The sequence below is a fragment of the Podarcis pityusensis genome (genome assembly GCF_964106645.2).
Source record: "Podarcis pityusensis genome assembly, chromosome: 15".
Taxonomy (NCBI): domain Eukaryota; kingdom Metazoa; phylum Chordata; class Lepidosauria; order Squamata; family Lacertidae; genus Podarcis; species Podarcis pityusensis.
The window spans coordinates 7,029,737-7,046,049 of record NC_138040.1 but is presented as its reverse complement, the minus strand read 5'-3'; the positions used below and the strand labels follow the sequence as shown (position 1 = coordinate 7,046,049).

The window sequence follows — 16,313 nt, the reverse complement described above, 5'->3', positions numbered from 1 at the left end:
TGATTAAAAAACCCACACAAGATTAAATAGAGGGCTGAGGGATTTGCGTTGGTCTTGCTCGGTTTGTCCAAAATATTTCCAGCTTTGGAGGACAACCCACATAGGGCAGCCATCAGTACAGTAATAAAATAATCCTAAAGCGTCATGATCCGCTGTATGGAGTTTCTCTTTTGTACATCATACCTGCTTGCAGGGATGTGAAGACTGGGGCGTGCCTGTAGGCTTATTTTTATTTATGACATCTTGTATACCGCCCTTATACCTGCAGGTCTCAGGACGGTTACAGCATAAAACCATCATATAAAAACACAAAATACATAGTAAAAATAAAAACAAAAACAACCCAATGCTCCCCCCCCCATTTTTAAAGGGATGTCAATCAGACAAAGGCCTGGTGAAAGAGAAACATTTTTGCCTGGCACCTAAAGGTGTACAGTGGTACCTCGGGTTACAGACACTTCAGGTTACAGACGCTTCAGGTTCAAATTCTGCTAACCCAGAAATAGTACTTCGGGTTAAGACCTTTGCTTCAGGATGAGAACAGAAATCGCGCAGCGGCAGCAACGGGAGGCCCCATTAGCTAAAGTGGTACCTCAGGTTAAGAACAGTTTCAGGTTAAGAACAGACCTCCAGAACGAATTAAGTTCTTAACCCAAGGTACCACTGTATAACAAAGGTGCCAGCTGAAACCTCCCTTGGGAGAGTATTCCACAAATGGGGAGCCACTGCCGAAAAGCCACGTTCTTGTGTTGGCACCCTCTGGACCTCTCATGGAGGAGGCACACGAAGAAGGGTCTCAGAAGATCATGATGTATTGCGGTTTGAGACACAGTCCACATCCATGCTATACAATTAAAGCAATACGGTACTACTTCAGTAGAGTGGTACCTTGGGTTAAGTACTTAATTCATTCTGTTTTTTTTTTTTTTTAAATATTTTTTATTGCTTTTTTTCCAAATAGAAATACAAGGTCAGTTATACAAAAAAATAACAGAAAAGAAAAAGAAAAAGAAAAAAGAAAAAATCATCCTTTCAAAGCATTTTTTCATAACCAACCGGACTTCCCCACGTCTCCCTCACTGTGCGTTCTTTACAATAAAATTTTTCAGCAAATTATAACCTTATTTCGTATATTCTTTTGTTCTTTCAAATACTTATGGTTTACGTTTAAAATACTTATTTTCAATTTACACTAATAACATATATAATATTCTTTTAAACATTAATCCTTCCTTTATATAACTTAATTTCCCATACCTTAATCTTATTGCTGGAGCTAAATTTCCCTAATCATGCGAATTCTTAACATTCATATAACTTGTAAAATTTTTGTAAATAATCTTTAAATTTTTTCCAATCCTCCTCTGTTGCTTCTTCTCCCAAATCTCGGATCCTGGCAGTCATCTCGGCCAATTCCATGTAGTCCATCAATTGCGTCTGCCACTCTTCCAGTGTGGGTAAATCTTGGGTCTTCCAGTATTTTGCAATGAGAATCCTTGCTGCTGTAGTTGCATACATAAAAAAGGTTCTATCCTTCTTTAACACCTTCTGGCCGACAATGCCCAATAGAAAGGCCTCTGGTTTCTTGGGAAAGGTGTACTTAAACACCTTCTTTAACTCATTATATATCATTTCCCAGAAGGCCTTCACTTTTGGACAAGTCCACCAGAGGTGAAAGAATGTCCCTTCAGCCTCCTTACATTTCCAACATTTATTATCAGACAAATGATATATCTTAGCAAGCTTGACTGGGGTCATGTACCATCTGCATATCATTTTCATAATATTCTCTTTCAAGGCATTACATGCCGTGAATTTCATACCAGTGGTCCATAACCTTTCCCAGTCCTCAAACATAATGTTGTACCCAATATCCTGAGCCCATTTTATCATGGCTGATTTGACTGTCTCATCCTGAGTGTTCCATTTAAGCAGCAAGTTATACATTCTCGAAAGTACCTTGGTCTTTGGTTCCAACAATTCTGTCTCTAGTTTCGATTTTTCCACCTGGAAACCTATTTTTTTGTCCAACTTAAAAACCTCTTGAATTTGGGCGTAGTGAAGCCAATTTTGCACCTTATTCCTTAATTTTTCATAACTCTGCAGTCTCCAAGTTTCTCCTACTTTTTCTATAATTTCCCCATATTTCGGCCAACCAACCTCCATATTAGGTTTTTTCCGGGCCTTGGCCTCTGCTGGTGAAAGCCACCTCGGAGTCTTGCCTTCTAATAAGTCCTTGTATTTTATCCAGACCATAAATATTGATTTTCTAACAATATGATTTTTGAACATTTTATGAACCTTTACCTTGTCGTACCACAAATATGCATGCCAACCAAATGCATTGTCAAACCCTTCCAGATCTAGGACATCAGTGTTCTCAAGTAATAACCAATCTTTCATCCAGCAGAAGGCCGCAGCTTCATAATATAATCTCAGGTCCGGCAGGGCAAACCCCCCTCTTTCTTTCGAATCAGTTAATATTTTAAACTTTATCCGGGGCTTTTTGCCCTGCCAAACAAACTTGGATATATCCTTCTGCCACTTTCCAAAACATTCCACTCTGTCCACGATCTGTAGGGTCTGAAACAAAAATAACATTTTCGGCAATACATTCATCTTTATAGCTGCTATTCGGCCCAACAAGGAAAGTTTCAATCTTGACCAGATTTCCAAATCTTTTTTAATTTCCAGCCAACATTTTTCATAATTGTCTTTAAATAAATTCAAATTTTTAGCTGACAAGTGGACCCCTAGGTATTTCACTTTTTTTACCACACTTAGTTCTGTTTCCTTCTGAAACCCATCTATTTCCGAAGATGTCAAGTTTTTCCCCAAAACCTTGGTTTTTTGCTTATTCAACTTAAATCCCGCCACCCGACCAAACTCATAAATCAGTTCTAATACTCTTTTTGTGCTAGATTCTGGCTCCTGTAATGTTAAAACCAAATCATCTGCAAAGAAAGGACCTCAAGTACTTAATTCATTCTGGAGGTCCTTTCTTAACCTGAAACTGTTCTTAACCGGAAGCACCACTATAGCTAATGGGGCCTCCTGCTGCTGTCGCACAATTATTGTTCTGATCCTGAAGCAAAGTTCTTAACCTGAGGTACTATTTCTGTGTTAGCGGAGTCTGTAACCTGAAGCGTATGTAACTTAAGGTACCACTGTATCATCATTACATCATGGCTTCCACCAAAGAATCATGGGAACTGTAAATTTTTAAGGGTCTTGAAAGCTGTGAGGAGACCCCTGTTCCCCTCACAGAGCTACTGTTCTACTTGTAGCAGAACATCTTTGCAGCCATGAGCATTAGAAGCTTTCTTGTATTATTATTATTATTATTATTATTATTATTATTATTTTGGTAAGTTGAGATTCTTAGGCAGCTGGATTCTTTGCTCAATATTACACTCTGTGCTCTCATAGAATCCTGGGGGTGGGGACATGCTAGAGGTAAAAGCGGGCACAGTAAAAATTACCGTATTTTTTGCTCTATAAGACTCACTTTTTCCCTCCTAAAAAGTAAGGGGAAATGTGTGTGCGTTTTATGGAGCGAATGCAGGCTGCGCAGCTATCCCAGAAGCCAGAACAGCAAGAGGGATTGCTGCTTTCGCTGCGCAGTGATCCCTCTTGCTGTTCTGGCTTCTGAGATTCAGAATATTTTTTTCCTTGTTTTCCTCCTCCAAAAACTAGGTGCATCTTATGGTCTGGTGTGTCTTATAGAGCGAAAAATACGATACCTTTCTAAACCCCTCCCCCCACACCTACACCCCGCCGTCTATAAATCATCCAGTTCAAAGACCCATCCCAGCTAGGCAAAAACACTCTGGTGCCAAGCAGAGCCACTGAAGGTTGTGATCTGGGGGAAACCCCAAGGGCCAGATAGAGAGGTGCCGAGGGCCTGAGGTTCTCTCACTCTTGGCTTAAACGTTCTAACCTTGATCTCTTTATAGGACTGTGGAAGCAAGTCTTGGGAAAGACCTTGGGTGGGAGCCTGACATAGGGCTTTAGCAGAGCCGTGCAGGTGCCCCAGAGTGGGATCAGGAGGCCTTTCTGGGTGTGGGTTTGTGTCTTGCAATGGCTGACAAGTGGGTGGAGTATGGCTGCAACATGTGTAGGATGGAGGTTCTGCTGGCACGGCTGGGCAACAGGCACATGTTGGTGCTTGTTGCAGCTCTTGGCTCATCTGTAGATTTGCACTCGTACAGTTGTGAAAAGGAAGTGTTCCTACCTGGATGAGGAGGAGTGAGGTTCTTTAAATTTTTGTATGTTCTTTTCCTCCAGGGAGCTGCTTACTCATTGCCACCACCTTTCCTCCCAGCAGCTCGCTATTATTCATTACTATTAATAATTTTAATCAATATCAATTATTATTACCACCGTTAATAATTATTTATTAATTGCCTTCCACACACATCTTGAGGCGATGTACACAATACAGACAAAAACGATAAAAGAGTAGCTAGGGATAACACAGAAGCATATTACAGTGGTATCTCGGGTTAAGAACTGAATTTGTTCTGGAGGTCTGTTCTTAACCTGAAACTGTTCTTAACCTGAGACACACCTTTAGCTAATGGGGCCTCCTGCTGCCGCTGCGCCACTGCTGCACGATTTCTGTTCTCATCCTGAAGCAAAAGCAAAGTTCTTAACCCGAGGTACTATTTCTGGGTTAGCGGAGTCTGTAACCTGAAGCGTCTGTAATCTGAAGCGTATGTAACCCGAGGTACCACTGTAATTCAAAAGCAATGCCCAGTACATACCTGTGGCAGACATCCATTCATCCAGCTGGTAAATCTTTTTGGAAGAAAAACAACATCTTTGGTTTGTTATGGAAAGTTTAGCTAGTGGGTGCCAGCCACATCCCAAAAGAGATGCTGTTCCGCAGAACAGGGGCCACCCCACGGAAAGCCCTTCTCTGAGTTGCTGCTCCATGAGTCTTCCATTTCGCACCTTATCCTTGCAGCAGCCCTGTGAGTCAGCTGCTGCTGGGAAGCCCACAAGGCACAGCCACTTGTGATCCAGGTCTTTCCCCATTACCTGGTACTGAATCATTGTTACCAGCGATGCCAGAGTTCGCACCTGAGAACCTTCTTGTGCAGTGCTGAGTTGTTTTCCCTCCCCTAATAATAATAATAATAATAATAATAATAATAAATAAAATAATTTTTATTTATATCCCGCTCTCAGGGCGGCTAACACCAGTAAAATTACAATAAAAACATAATAGGGAAAAAAACAGCAATTGAAAATACAGGTTAAAATGCAATTTAAAATGCAGCCTCATTTTAAAAGTAGCCCATAGATCAAAACCGTAAGGGGGGGGAGAACATAAGGGTCAGACTGAGTCCAAACCAAAGGCCAGGCGGAATATATAGGATCCAGATCAGTCTATTTTTGCCCACCTGGCCCAGTTTTGCTCTCCTCCGAATCACAGCAACTCTCCAGTGTTTTAGGCAGAGGACTTCCACAGTCTGACCTGCAAATGCTGGGGATTGAACCTGGGACCTTTTGTCTGCAAAGCAGATGCCCTCCCTCCAAGCTGTCAATTTCTATGGAGACATTTGTTATCTTAGCCTAATTTTTGCAGTTGTTTTTTGTTTTGGCAAAGACTCTTGATTTCACCGTGCATTCCTGTTCTTCCAGACTGACTTCCCGCTGCTTCTAATTTTCCTGTCCTCTCTCTGTGTGTCTCTTCCTTTTCAGTTCCTTCTGGCAGTGGATAACGAACCAAATAACAAGGATCACAAGAGGTCAGCGCCTGCTTTTATTTGCTGCTGTTACTTGTATAGGGAAGCTTTTTTAAAAAATAACTTTTATTCAAAATTAAAACAAAACATTATCCAGAAACATATCATCCTTATTTCCCCCCCATTTTTCCTCCCTCCCCCCACAGAACCCCCCACCCCCCGACTTCCCTCAGTTCCAGTCTTTGATTTCTCTGAAAATGCTGTTTTCTGCATGTTACACAGTTGTATAAATCCTCAAACTATTTAGCTGATTATTATCAATAAAAAGTTTGTGAATGTTTATTCAAAACCAGCCAAGGAGTCCAATTTGCTTTGTTGTGTCTTCAAATACTTTGTAAAGGGTTCCCATTGATCTTTAAAGTCACAGTTATCCTTGTCCCATAGCTTGTATGTCAGTTTTGCCAGTTCTGCATAGTCCATCAATTTTTCTTGCCATGATTCTTTAGTTGGGGTTTCTTCAGTCCTCCATCCTTGTGCTACCTACCAGAACTCTCGCGGCCATTGTCGCATACATGAAGATGTTTTTCAGCTTTTTTGGCAGATCTTTCCCTACAATCCCTAATAAAAATGCTTCAGGTTTTTTAACAAATGTTAAATAGAACATTTTCTTCAATTCATTGTATATCATTTCCCAAAATTTTTTAATTACCTTACAATCCCACCACCATATGATAAAATATAGGGAAGCTTTTTAATATGTAATGTTTTCATATCTGTCGGAAGTCGCCAAGAGTGGCTAGGGCAACCCAGTCAAATGTGTGGGGTACAAATAAGAAAATTATAATTATTGTTATAATTATTGTTATTATTTTTGAATTATGGATACACTTTGTCAGGACTGTGTTGTACAACCCTGGTTTTTAAAAAACCAAGATGACCAAAATTCTGTACCTAGGACGTCACAAATTCTGTAATTTGTGTGTGTGTGTGTATAACCATAGAATTGTAGAGTTGAAGGGATCCTGAGGATCACCTAGTCCAACCCCCTGCAATGTAGGAATCTCAACTAAATCATTCATGACAGATGGCCATCCAACCTCTGATTTGGAATCTCCAATGAAGAAGATTCCATCAGCTCCCAAAAGAGTCCATTCCACTGTCAGACAACTCCTCCCATCAAAGAGCTCTTCCTGATGTTTAGTCTGAATCTCCTTTCTTTTAACTTGAATCCATTGGTTTGAGTCCTAGCCTCTGGAGCAGGAGAAAGCAACCTTGATCCCTCTTCCATGTATATAAAGAGGACTTCCACAAGTTGTATAGATCAGGCAGGTTTTTAAATTTTTATTTTGCAGAATCTGTGTAACAGTTGGATTGTTGTGTAATGTATTCTGGAATGGCGCTTCTGTATTGACTTGGTTTGACTTTATATAAGTATATAAATGAAGGAGCAGAAACCCTGGACACAAGACCAGCAAGATAGGCAAGCTTTGTGGAACTCTTAATATCAAAATGACTGGATATTTGAGTGCAGTGGGACAGTATCTGTGAAACTCTCTGCTGTGTCAATGGAATGCTCTGAAAAAGAACAGAGCAATTAGACCAGGCAACAATGGTAGTTTTATATTTTATGTCATTAACATGACTTTATCATAACTTTGGAGGCACTGTCCTTAGTTTATGAGTGGTTATCTGTTAAAAGCCGAATAAAATTATAAATCCTGCAAAATGACTGAATAAACATATGTGTAATGATTCGTATATATTGCAGAATTCCACTTTTGTACAGTTCCAAGTGCTGCTAGAATAATATAAGTGGCTGATGGTTAGCTTATTCTTAATCAAAGCATTTGAAGGTTGTAGTTTATGTGACCAATTAGAAGCAACCTGTAGAGCATCCTTTTAAAGGCTCTCCCAGTTTTTGCCGTGTCGAGCTAAATCTGCAAAAAGCTCAGATTGTTTTTCTTCCCCCTTCACTCTTAGTGGTGCAAGCCTACTTTGGAGGCACGATGGGCGATCCCTTGGACAAGCCCCTGGAGCTGAGTGTGCACTCTCGCTTCATCATTGGCTCCGTGTCGGAGGATAACTCTGAGGATGAGACGAGCTCCTTGGTGAAAATCGACTTGTTGGAGGACAAAGAGCAGTCCTTGTCTCCCGTCTCCGTCAGCTCAGACTCTCTTTCTGACCTCGGTCCTTCCAGTGTCCAAGACAGCTTGCCTAATCATATGAGGTACACAAAGCATTCAAACCTTTCTTTTTTCACACTCTTCTGTCTTACGGCAATTGTTAATCCTTAAAGGAGGGATGGAGAGCTGGTCATCTGCCAGATAATGTATGGTAATATTACAATTTATTGTTCCTAGGTTTACCGTACTTTTCCGTGTATAAGACTAGGTTTTTTTTACTCTAAAATAATGTTAAAAAACAGGGGTCGTCTTATACATGGGGTCATAAATTTGAGTCCCCCAAAATAGGGGTTGTGTTATAGATGGGGTCGAGTTATACATGGAAAAATATGATATATTGTATCTTTGGACTTATGGTAAGAGAATCTGTCTTTTTGGTAGTAAACAACTCGTAAGTCAAATTAATAATTCTTAGAGTCTTATTTGACTGAGGCCTAGGTGACGACTCCCTCTCTTTTGGCTTATAGGAATATACCATATTTTTCGCCCTATAGGATGCACTTTTTCCCCTCCAAAAATGAAGGGGAAATCTGTGTGCGTCCTATGGGGCGAATGCAGGCTTCAGGAAGCTATCCGCAAGCCTGGGGAGCCCGCGGGAGTTCCCGCAGGGCTCCCTAGGCTGCGGATAGCAGCCTGCTGCCCGGAGCGCGGGGCATGCTGAAGCCACGGCTGGGGGGGGGAATAATTTTTTTTCTTTATCCCCCCCCCCCAAAAAAACTAGGTGCGTCCTATGGGCCGGTGCGTCCTATAGGGCGAAAAATACGGTATGTATTTCACTTGTGGCATTGCTTTTGATCCCCCCCCCCCCATTGCTGCCATGGATGATTTTATGTGCTGCTCTGGTGTTTTACTCTGTTTCCACCTAAGAACTCAAGAAGAGCCTGGCTGCTCGATCAGGCTAATGGCCCATTTTGCCCAGCATCTTTTAGCCAACCAGATTCCCGGAAGCAAGGCCTGATCTTTTGCACCAGCCCATCCACTCTCGGGCTTCTCGGTGTCATCTTTCTTATCTTCTCCAAGGTGGAGAGCTGGTTCTGCTGAGTGGCAGAAAGTCATGAGGGGGAGCCAAGAGCTACTTGCAACGCGTGGCTTTGGCATGCCCAAAGCGTGGAACGGAAAGCACCTTTTTTTTGCTCGCAGTCAGGATATCAGGATACAGCCTTGAACACCTCTTTCTCAATTTGTTTGCTTTTGGCTTTTAGTGGTGGCAAAGCCCTCTCCCCTTAGTGCAGTCCTGCTTAGCTCATGCCCTGCCAAGCCAAACACAGCCACCCATCCCATCCACTGCCAGGCATTTCTCAGCCCTTTAGGTGTTGCAATTTCAGGTAACCTGGGCAAGGTTTCCCCTTAACCCCCTTCTCGTAATTTTCCATAGCGTTGATAGAGCTTGTCTTTCCCCACTCCCTTTTTTTGACAGTGTTATATCCTCTGCATCGGAGCCCCTAATGTTGCCCTTCAGGCCTCTCTGTCTAGCCCTTGGGATTCCTCACAGCCACACCCTTTACTAGACCTGCTTTGCACACTCTTGAGTGTTTTTGCCTGTCTGGAATGTGTCCTTGGAACTCTTGCTTGCCTGGGTGGAGGACTGTGAGGGGTGCAGGTGTCTGTCGAAAGTGGTCCACAAACTTTGCTGACTTTTCCCTCTGGTCCCGCTCACCGCTGGCATGTGGCCCTTGGGAAATTTCCCCAAAGGGAATGGGGCCCTTTGGCTGAAGAAAGCTTCACAACTCTGATCTCTATACAAGGCCAGCTTTCCCCAACGTGATGCTCTCCAGGTGTTTTGGGACAAGGCAACAGCCCTGGAACATTTGAAAAGTTTCAGCAAGAAGTTATGGGCCATATAGTGATATGTCTGCCGGGAAACCTTTGCAGTTGCAAACAGTATTTAAGGCAAGATCGCATTTAGCCACCCTGATACCATCACGAGCACAAATCATAATGAATACACAACCAAAAGGGTGTTTGGAGGGTCCCATCGTTTTCCTAAGCACTTGTTTCCTAGGCGCTTCCGTAGGAGAGGGCTGGTATTTCTTAATTTTCTCTTTTTGCTCCAGGGTTGGTATTTTTAAATGTGCAGATGCTCTTTCGATTTGCAGGATGCTGAAGTTGGCATGACATCCTTTGCTTAGATGGGGAAAATGCAAAACCTGGACTGAAGGGTGGTGGTGTGGTGTTGTTTGAAAACGTCTTCTGTGTGGCAGAATCCTGTTGTTGGCTTCTGTGTGGCGCATCCTGTAGTTGGCATTGTAAATAAGATAGGCAGTGCACTGCTGAGTTCTATAAAAAAATGCTACATCATTGAGAGCATCCAGCATCATGCCATCGTGCTGAGATTGACGGGGGCTCCTCTCTGTGATGTGTGTCAGGTATGTCTCTAGAACAGACAGCCTTCCTGGGCCATTTAGAGATCAGAAAGGGATGAGAGGTGCTTACGGCTTGCATCTCCTTGTGATCCTTGTGTAGCTGTGTGTTTTGCAGTTTCTGAATCTTGCGTGTGGCCAATAGGCACTGAGGCCCTTTGGTTTTCCTGCCCGACATTTTCTTCAGCACATGCTCTGGGTATGTTGATGGGGCGTTGTTGTTGTTGTTGTTGTTGTTGTTATTATTTTATTTTGTAACTGGTGTCTTACTGTGCTGTTTCCCTAGGAAGGGTGCCAGCAGCTGAACTGTATTTGTCCTTAAGACACCACAACTGATTTAAAATGCATCTACAGAGTGGATGGGAGAGGTTCCGGCATCTTCAGGTGGGGCTGGAAATGTCCCTTGCCTGAAAACCAGGAAAGCCGCTGCCTGTCAGTTTAGACCAGGGGTCAGCAAACTTTTTATCAGGGGGCCGGTCCACTGTCCCTCAGACCATGTGGGGGGCTGGACTATATTGGGGGGGGGGGAATGAACAAATTCCTATGCCCCACAAATAACCCAGAGATGCATTTTAAATAAAAGCATACATTCTACTCATGTAAAAACCCCAGGCAGGCCCCACAAATAACCCAGAGATGTATTTTAAATAAAAGGGCCATTCTACTCATGTAAAAACACACTTATTCCCAGACCATCTGCGGGCCAGATTTAGAAGGTGATTGGGCCGGATTCAGCCCCTGGGCCTTAGTTTGCCTACCCATGGTTTAGACGAAGCTGAGCTAAATGGACTAGTGAGTCTGACTCATTGTATGATAGCTGCTTCTGTGCCTAGTTCTGATTTGGAGAAGGGCATATTGAGGGTGGACTCTGGTCTAGAACCCTGGAGCGTCGCTACCAGTTAGTGTAGTATTGAGTTAGATGAACCATTAGTCTGATTCTGTATCAGGCTGCTTGCTATGTTCCTATGGCCCCTTGTTTCAGGAGAAGGGCCCAGAATTAGTCCTGGATCAGGCAGTGGGTGATGGGAAGGAACCCTTTGCCTGAGACCGTGAAGGACTGCTGCCAGCCAGAGTAGGTAGCTTTATAAAGCAGCTTCTTAGGCTCACAACCAGAAAGGGGAAACAGAATAAAAATCCTCAGAGAGGGAGAGAGGAAGGAATGAACACTAATAATATAAATACAGGCAGAAACCGTTTAAGTGGGGGTTCAGTTTCTGGCCCCCGCTAGTGACAGCATAAGCCCACCCACCCCGCCTTGTTACCCCCCCTCCCCTGTTCTGCCTTCTTCTGGGTTCAAAACGTGTCAATGACCGCATGTCAGCTGGGCATTTGGAAAATATTTGCCACCTGTACAAATTCTTCCTAAGATGGTTTGCACAAAGGCCGTACTGCAGTGGCAGAACATCTGCTTTGCATGCAGAAGACCCTAGGTTCAATCCCTAGTATATCTCTAGTTAATTGGTGCAGGGTAATCCCAAACTTGGTGGCACTGTGGATTAAACCACAGAGCCTAGGGCTTGCCGATCATAAGGTTGACGGTTCAAATTCCTGCGACGGGGTGAGCTCCCATTGCTCGGTCCCTGCTCCTGCCCACCTAGCAGTTCGAAAGCATGTCAAAGTGCAAGTAGATAAATAGGTACCGCTCTGGCAGGAAGGTAAACGGCGTTTCTGTGCGCTGCTCTGGTTCACCAGAAGCAGCTTAGTCATGCTGGCCACATGACCTGGAAGCTGTACGCCGGCTCCCTCGGCCAATAAAGCGAGATGAGCACCGCAATCCCAGAGTCGGTCATGACTGGACCTAATGGTCAGGGGTCCCTTTACCTTTACCTTTAATCCTAGGCTTTCAGGCAGAGGCCACTCTCAGCCCTACCTGCAGATGCCGGGGATTGACCCTGGTGCCGCCTTCTTGTTATAGCAATGGCATATTACATATTCTTAGTAATATTATTAATTCTTTCAGCACCTTTTGAAGATGCCCAGCTTTATGGTGGCAGGTTTTTTTTGTTTTGTACGGGCTGCCAGAGCTTAAAGTGGGTCCTTCCAATCCATTAAAGTTTCTGCTGCGATGAATCTTCTTTTGTCTTCCCCGGAGACTCTTTTTGTGCCCGGTACCAAGTTATGAAGGAGGGTTTTGAGGAGCGCTATACCATCCTTTCTCCTGGAGGAGTCTCCAGGTCTTGCCATGGTCACAGTGCTTGTCCAGCCTCTCTGCTTGTCCCTGCATAAGCCCCATTACATAACCTTGAGATCTTTTCCCTCTCTCCCCTCCTCCAGTCCCTAATCAGCTGTTTCTCTCTCTCTCTCTTTCCCTGGCAAATCAGTGAATGCTCTCCCCTGTATACACAATGCCCACCGCTGGGAAGGAGCGTGGATGAGCTGTGCATGTAGAGGAAAAAGCAGAAGGACAAAGGTTAAAAATGCGAAGCAGCCAGTAAAATGCAGCTTTGCTCAATTTTTATTTTTTTTAAAGGAGGGTGATGCAGGGAGGGATCTTTCTGAAAAAGCTGCAGCTTCAGAGGAAGGAGAGTAGCCTTCTCTGTCAGAGTGCCGTCCGGTTCAAGATCTAAACCAGGGAACCCCTTTTGCTAAAAAATAATAATAATAATTCCTGAGCCAGCATGGAAGAAGCAGCCGACGACAGTCAGGCAATGAGATATCATATGCTTCAAAGGTGGGTGGTGGAGGTGGAGGGAGGTTGATAATTCTACTTTTAGGGGTGGGTTTTAATATTTTTTTTAATTACTCACACTTTGGAGGGGTGTTGTTTATTAACCTTAATTTAGAGAGGTGATTTGTGTGTGGTGGTGGGGGGGTTAAGGTTCATTTCAGTCAGTTGTGAACTGGTATAAATCAGCTAAATTTTTAATTATAAGGTTTTTCTTTGGGTGAGCGTTGTTGGTTTGGGGGGGGCGCGGGGAGAAATTGACATCTTTTGCCTGAAGGAAGCTGAGATTTGACACTGCAGGCAGCAAATTGCTCAGAGAAGCTATTTTTTATTTTAAAAAAGGAGGAGACAGACAGGGTTTAGATTTTTGCAGGACTTTTTGATTTGGTGTCCAAGAAACCAATTCAGTAGTTTTTTGTTTTGGATTTTTATGCTCTGCAGGGAGATATATCTGCCCACCATGCTTTGAAAGAAAAGACTGGCTGGCATTCCTGAATGCCTTTTGATTTGACACTGAGGCTGAGACCCTACATGTTCTTACAAATTGGCAGGACTTACTTCTGCGTAATCAGATTCCCAGACTTCCCTAGGAAGAGGGATTGGTTGTTACACCACTCTGGGAATCGTACCTCCATGAGGGGAATAGGGGTCTCCTAACATCTCTCAGCACCCTTAACAAACTATAGTTCCCAGGATTCCTTGGGGGAGGCTGTGACTGTTTAAAGTGATATTATCATGCTTTAAATGTATAGCACAGAAAGGGCCTACAACTCCCATCACCCATGATTTCTGGCTAAATTGACTAGGGATGAAGGTAGGTGGTTGGTTGAGGCAATATTTCAAGGACCACCTGTCCCCATATGAACCAGCCCTGACCCTGTGATTATCATCTGAGGCCCTTCTCCACAAGAAGCCCAGGGGGTGGCCTTTTCTGCAGTGGCTCCCCTTATGTGGAATACTCTTCCCAGGGAGGTTCACCTGAAACTTTAGGCCTCTTTAGGCGCCAGACGAAAATGTACCTCTATAACCTGATTGAGCAATATATGGCCTTTTAAATGTGTTGGGGGTTGGCTCTTTTTTTGGTTATGTTCTGATTTTGTATTTTTATTCTATAAACTGCCCTGTGATCTTCAGACAAATTAAATAAATACACAAATAAATAAATAAATTGAAGAACACTGATGTGGATGGCATTGAACTATATGGACCAATGATCTAACGTGGCTTAAGGTAGGGTTGCCATATTTCAGACAGTGAAAATCTGGACAGAACAGTTGTTGAGCTTTTTTGGGGGGCAGTGAAGTTGTTTTGGGGCAAAATCACAAAAATGCCGTTTTCGAGCTATTTTTATGGGGAAACGGCAAAAACGGCACTGCCGACACCCTCGAAATGTTGGGGACTGCTTGAGGTTTCTGGTTCCTTGTAGAATCGAAGCAAGCAAGTGGTGGTTCCCTTTGGGACTGGTAGGGCGGCAGGCAGGGAGGCCAACACTAGGTGGAGCCAGAGCCCATGGCATGCAGATTTGTTGTATGTTTGAAGGCAGACTGCAGTGTTGGGCCGAAAGCAAACTGGGGGTTAGTGGGGCAATTCCCCATGTGCGCTGCTGGACGAGCCTTCATTGGAAGTTAAGTCTAGCAGCTCCTATACCACTCTCTTCCTTTCTTCCTCTCAGGCCAAGTATGTCTGGTCTCCACCTCATGAAGCAAGGCCGGGATAGAAAGAAGGTGGACCTGCAGAGGGATTTCACCGTTGCGTCACCCGCAGAGTTCGTCACTCGCTTTGGGGGGAACAAAGTCATTGAGAAGGTGAGTTGCAGTTTTCTCTCTCGAAAAATAAGAAAAGTTTACTTCTCAGAAACTAGGAATTCAGAGGCATGCAACCCACTGTGTTTGGGTGTTTGCTGGAGGTTTAGGCAAGTTCTTGGAGGATAAGGCTTCCAGTGGCTATGCTCTCCTTCCATGGCTGGAGGCAGTGTGGCTCTGAGTACCAGTTCCTGGGAATTGTGGGTGCGAAGAGGTGTTGTGGCACTGTGGACCTGCTTCCTGTAGGTGTCTGTCTGGCCATGCAGCAGGGCTCTTCTTATGTTCTTATGCAAGCGCCCAAACCATGCATGAATTTCTGTGTGTGCTTGGGAGCCCTGATAAGCTAAGTGGGTGAGACCATGGAAACTGGAGGGCTCAAATCGTGTATGAACAGGGGCACACCACAAGTCCCACATGCAAAGTCCTGCCCACTCAGTCCCTGAACCTCCCTGGGTTGAGCAGGGAAAGTCTCAAGACCTTGTTTGCCTGTGTTCTCTTGAGGCTGGGCAGTGTACATTGGAAAGCCTCTGTTAGATAGAGCACACTAGGATTGATGTACCCATTGGCCAGCCTGTAATAAGGGAGCTGCCTATGTTTCGAAGGTCCGGGGCAGGATGGGATATCCCAGCTGCAGAGAGTCAGGGCTATCCGAAATCTGCTGATCTAACTGAGATTCCACCTAAACATTAGGAAGAACTTCCTGACAGTAAGAGCTGTTCGACAGTGGAATTTGCTGCCAAGGAGTGTGGTGGAGTCTCCTTCTTTGGAGGTGTTTAAGCAGAGGCTTGACAACCATATGTCAGGAGTGCTCTGATGGTGTTTCCTGCTTGGCAGGGGGTTGGACTCGATGGCCCTTGTGGTCTCTTCCAACTCTATGATTCTATGATTAACTGGAGAGGCAGGAGGTGTGTGGAAATTTCTGCTGTCACAGATGTTCTTTCCCAGCCTGGTTGGTTTTAGGTGGAAGCCTCAAAATGTCCTCTCTGGCCCACTTCCTCTGAATAACCTGTTTGGCAGCTGGATGGGGTGGTGATCAGAGGTGAAGTAAGGGGACGTTTTTTGTTTTCTTATTTTTAGCGGCGGGGAGGAGGAGTTCAACAAGTTTAAGAATGGCTGTTTTGAAAGGCTTCCATTCTGTTTTGCCTAGGTCCTTATTGCCAACAACGGAATTGCGGCGGTGAAATGTATGCGGTCCATCAGGCGCTGGTCCTACGAGATGTTTCGGAACGAGCGAGCCATCCGGTTTGTTGTCATGGTGACGCCTGAAGACTTGAAAGCCAACGCAGGTGAACCTTGGAAGCCTATTTTCACCCCTCTCCCCACCCCCCATTTCCCTCTTACGCTTGTTGCAACTATAGTTAACCCTAACTCTGTAACAATTTTTAAAGTGCTTTCTGTTGAGTGATTACTACCAGGGTAGGCTTTCAACCCTAGGACTTGTTTTGCTCCAAAGTGGCACTTCGCTTTTATTGAGAGTGGGTTGTATCCCAAGTCTTGTCCTACTCAGAGTATACCCATTGAAAATAATGGACATGACTTACTTGGGTCCATTACTTGTAGTGGATCTGTTCTTGACTAAAACTTAGTTGGAGACAATCCTTTGAAGTAGG

General features: G+C 44.1%; 1 protein-coding gene across 6 annotated transcripts in view; it reads left to right on the top strand.

Annotated features, from left to right (window-relative positions):
* The window catches only part of ACACA (acetyl-CoA carboxylase alpha), a 195,360-nt gene that overhangs the window by 5,730 nt on the left and 173,317 nt on the right, over positions 1–16,313 (top strand). For 4 of the 6 annotated variants that reach the window (XM_080982741.1, XM_080982739.1, XM_080982740.1 and 1 more), the window contains exons 2-5: positions 5,710–5,756; positions 7,674–7,920; positions 14,574–14,706; positions 15,851–15,989. In XM_080982741.1, coding sequence (XP_080838867.1) covers positions 5,710–5,756; positions 7,674–7,920; positions 14,574–14,706; positions 15,851–15,989 — 566 coding nt within the window. Of the gene's footprint in view, positions 1–5,709; positions 5,757–7,673; positions 7,921–12,751; positions 12,908–14,573; positions 14,707–15,850; positions 15,990–16,313 lie in introns of those variants that run through there. The other 2 variants (XM_080982742.1, XM_080982743.1) reach the window with 2 other exon arrangements.